Source organism: Rhinopithecus bieti, unplaced genomic scaffold, assembly GCF_001698545.2.
Source record: "Rhinopithecus bieti isolate Rb0 unplaced genomic scaffold, ASM169854v2 scaffold_33260, whole genome shotgun sequence".
In the NCBI taxonomy this organism is placed as follows: domain Eukaryota; kingdom Metazoa; phylum Chordata; class Mammalia; order Primates; family Cercopithecidae; genus Rhinopithecus; species Rhinopithecus bieti.
The window spans coordinates 21072-24224 of record NW_016814041.1 but is presented as its reverse complement, the minus strand read 5'-3'; the positions used below and the strand labels follow the sequence as shown (position 1 = coordinate 24224).

Sequence of the window (3153 nt, the reverse complement as noted above, 5' to 3'; positions counted from 1 at the left end):
GGTGGCTGTGGATTCAACTAGATTCTTGGTTTGAAAAGCCAAAATATATTGGTCACTGATTATCACACTGGGCTAGAAATTTCCATTCATGATCTCCCTTAAGCTGCACACAACTTTATGAGATAACTATCATTATCTACCCTATTTTGCTACAGCTCAAAGAGATTAAATAAGGTTGACAGGACTCCTAGCCTTGAACTCACTGGGGGTGTCAATGCAAAGTTTCTGCTCTTCACCAAGAAGGCTGAGAGGCCAGAAGTGCCCAAACCAGACATTGCATTTTTCAAGTCTGAAACCCATTAGGGACTGACATAAACATCCTCCCAAAACAGGCAGGGGGCATTTTAGCATTGTTAGTCAAATCTACTTGGTATTCTAGAAAGGCACATTTACCCTCACTTATTTCAGTAGGGGTTAGGCCTGGGAATGGAGGGCACTGAATTACTGAAATATCCTCTGGCACCAGAGCAGACTAATAACCTCAATGGCAACTTTAATTGTGAAAACAATAATTACAATTTCTAGTCATTCAGCTAACTCCTGGATTTCCCTGATTTTATTTTTAGGGGACAGATGCCAGTATCTGACCAACGGCTCCTGTCGCCTGTGTACATGCAAATTACAACTCACTTGTTCAGTATCTTTTCGATGATTTTCTGAACCATGGGGGATGCGGGGTTGAGACAAGCTTTCTGCCCATTCTTGAGTGTGGCTCTGCAGAGAAAAGGGAATTCCATGAGGCAGGAGGTCGAACTGGGCACAGGGTTTGGGGCAGCGGGACAGTCAAGGACCCCGGCGGTGACAGCGGCAGCGCTGAGAGGGACTTACATGACTTCGGTTTCAGCGCAGTGGGGTCCTGGGGCCTTCACAGTCACACTTTGGATGTTCTTGGGGTGAATTCCCTGCAGGGTCTGCAAGCACTGGCAGCGCAGTTCAGCGGCCACGGGCGCTCCTAGGGAAGAAGAGACTCGCTGATTGAGCGGGGCTGTCGGCGCGGGGCGCCCACCCCAGCAGCGTCCGTCCCGGGGACCCCAGGACGACAGGACCCACCTGCTGCGCGCTGTCCAGAGGCCACCAGGAGCAGGAGCAGCAGCGCAACCCGCAGGAGCCGGGGATTGCTGGGAGCTGCGGAAAGCGCGGCGAGGGCCATGGGGCTCAGCAGACGGGTCGGGAGGCTGTGCCAGAAGCGGGAGAGCTGGCGAGGAGGTGCCTACGACCCGGGCTTGTGGCTTCCCCAGATCGGCGAACCCTTTTTATACATGGTTGAGACTGGAAAGCCCAGAGCGGCCGCGCCAGGGAAATTCCCGGAGCTCCAGATTGATCCCGAGTCCAGAAGGAAGGCGACGGCCCCGCCCCGGGGTGGAGTTGGGTACGGGTAGTGGGGGGGCCACTGGTGTTGCCTGCGCCTTGCCCTCCAGAGTAACTCAAGTGGTCTCTGTGAATTTGGGATATTCACTTTCTGCCCCAAATTCCTGGAGGGGCAGTGAGGAAACCTCGCTGGAGTCACAGTCTGTGAGGGGGACCTTAGGTCCCTGATGACCCCCCCGTATGGGGTAGGGTTGGAGGAAAGAGCTGGGGGGACCCGTGAGAACCAGGACAGGAAAGGCAGGACTTCTTTAAAGGAAGAGAGCTTTGTCTCCTCAGTTATCAGATTTGCTGGGAATCCGGAGATAGGTGAGTTTTACCTCAGCTATCCTCTCTCCCTATGATGTATCCTCTATGTTAACCACTCTGTCTCTGCCTCTCTCATTTTTGGTTTAGCATATTTCATGTACATGTAACATCAGTGCTCTCTGTGAAAGTACAGTCATCATCTCGGATTCCAGAGAAGAATGTTCTGCTTCTTCCTTTTCTGCGTATTCTCTAATCACACTTAGAACATCTTGTTTAGGTCTTCGATTTGGTGGCAACAGATTATCAGTATCAAAAGTTGACTCCAGTGTTAGTGTCAGTGGAAGCCAGGGCTGTATAGAATGACCTTTTCTTTGGTATCCTGCATAACTTCCTTCCTCCCTTTGAAATGTTGGAACTTGTTAAATCCCCTGGAGATATTCTCCCTGTGGGAGGGATTCAGATTTGATCTAGAAATATGACACTGACTGTCACTCTGAAGCTATGGAGGGACTGGGTCCAGCAGGCTCATGGGCTCAATGTTTCTGGTTCTGTCTTTGCAAATGACACTGGAGAGTAGGTATCTGGTGTGCAAACACCATTCCCACTGAAGGAGGAAACAACTGCCTGCTGATGACATTTAAACACCAGATCACACAAAAAATCACATTCCATTTGCTATAGAACTTTCTGGTCTTCAGTGCTGGGCCCTCCTTCTCTGGAAACATTAACAGGGCTCTTTTTTTTTCTGGTCTGGAATTTCAATCTTTTAACCTGGCCCCTTTGTCCCTTTTTCTACAGTTTTAGATAATTTATTTTGATTTGTCATTAGATTTTAGAGGGTTTAAGTGTGGTTCTACAAGTTGCTCTCAGACCTCTCTGAGACGTGGAGTAAGATGGAGGAGAGGAGACAGGAGTGGCATCTGCTTGAAGCACAGGGCTCTACACAGCCCAGCTCAAGGGGTAAGAGTCCTTGCCCCTAACCACCGAGCATGCAACTCTGCTGCCCATATTTAGTTGTAGAGTATCACCTGCAAGTTGTTAAACCTCTCGGTGCCTAGCCCAAGGTGGTTATGAGAACTGAGTTAAGATTTGTAAGGGACACCGTGGATTAAGTGCCTTATTTATGGTTGTTAAATACATAAAATGGACTATTTTCATTTTTAAAAGGCTATTTGTTTCCTGACGTTGCCTAAACTAAAACTCAACCTGCTATGAATTCTGTAAAGGAAAAAGAAGAATCTAATGGAAAGTTTTACTCCCCAGTGTTTTTCATGTTTAAGATTTTCTGTATCCCTTACTGCCACCCAACGGTCCCTAACTGTCCCTAACTGATATAAAGCAGTGTGAGTCCTTAAGAAATCAAAGCAGAACCTAGAACGAAGAATGTTCATATGAACACCACAGTCCCAGTTTCCAAAATGGTCTTGCAGTTACTGGTGCTCACAGGTATCTGTGATGTCCTTACAATAATCTTGGACAAAGGATAGAAAGGTTGCTAAAATGTCCTGTTACTTTAAAATAAACACTATAGGTAATATA

General features: G+C 47.9%; 1 protein-coding gene across 1 annotated transcript; it reads right to left on the bottom strand.

The window, feature by feature from the left end:
* Positions 1-7: 7 nt before the first annotated feature.
* LOC108513563 (growth-regulated alpha protein-like) lies at positions 8-1340 on the bottom strand. The gene is made up of 3 exons (XM_017849349.1): positions 1051-1340; positions 829-952; positions 8-714 (listed from the first exon to the last, which is right to left on the bottom strand). The coding sequence occupies exons 1-3, from the start codon at positions 1148-1150 to the stop codon at positions 627-629; spliced, it is 312 nt and encodes a 103-aa protein (XP_017704838.1). The 5' UTR covers positions 1151-1340; the 3' UTR covers positions 8-626.
* Positions 1341-3153: the final 1813 nt, after the last annotated feature.

Coding starts and splice junctions, on each gene's coding strand:
- LOC108513563 (XM_017849349.1), bottom strand. CDS start 1,150: ATGGCCCTCGCCGCGCTTTCCGCAGCTCCCAGCAATCCCCGGCTCCTG. Junction 953..1,050: donor CTCTGGACAGCGCGCAGCAG/GTGGGTCCTGTC, acceptor CTTCTTCCCTAG/GAGCGCCCGTGGCCGCTGAA. Junction 715..828: donor TGCGCTGAAACCGAAGTCAT/GTAAGTCCCTCT, acceptor TTTTCTCTGCAG/AGCCACACTCAAGAATGGGC.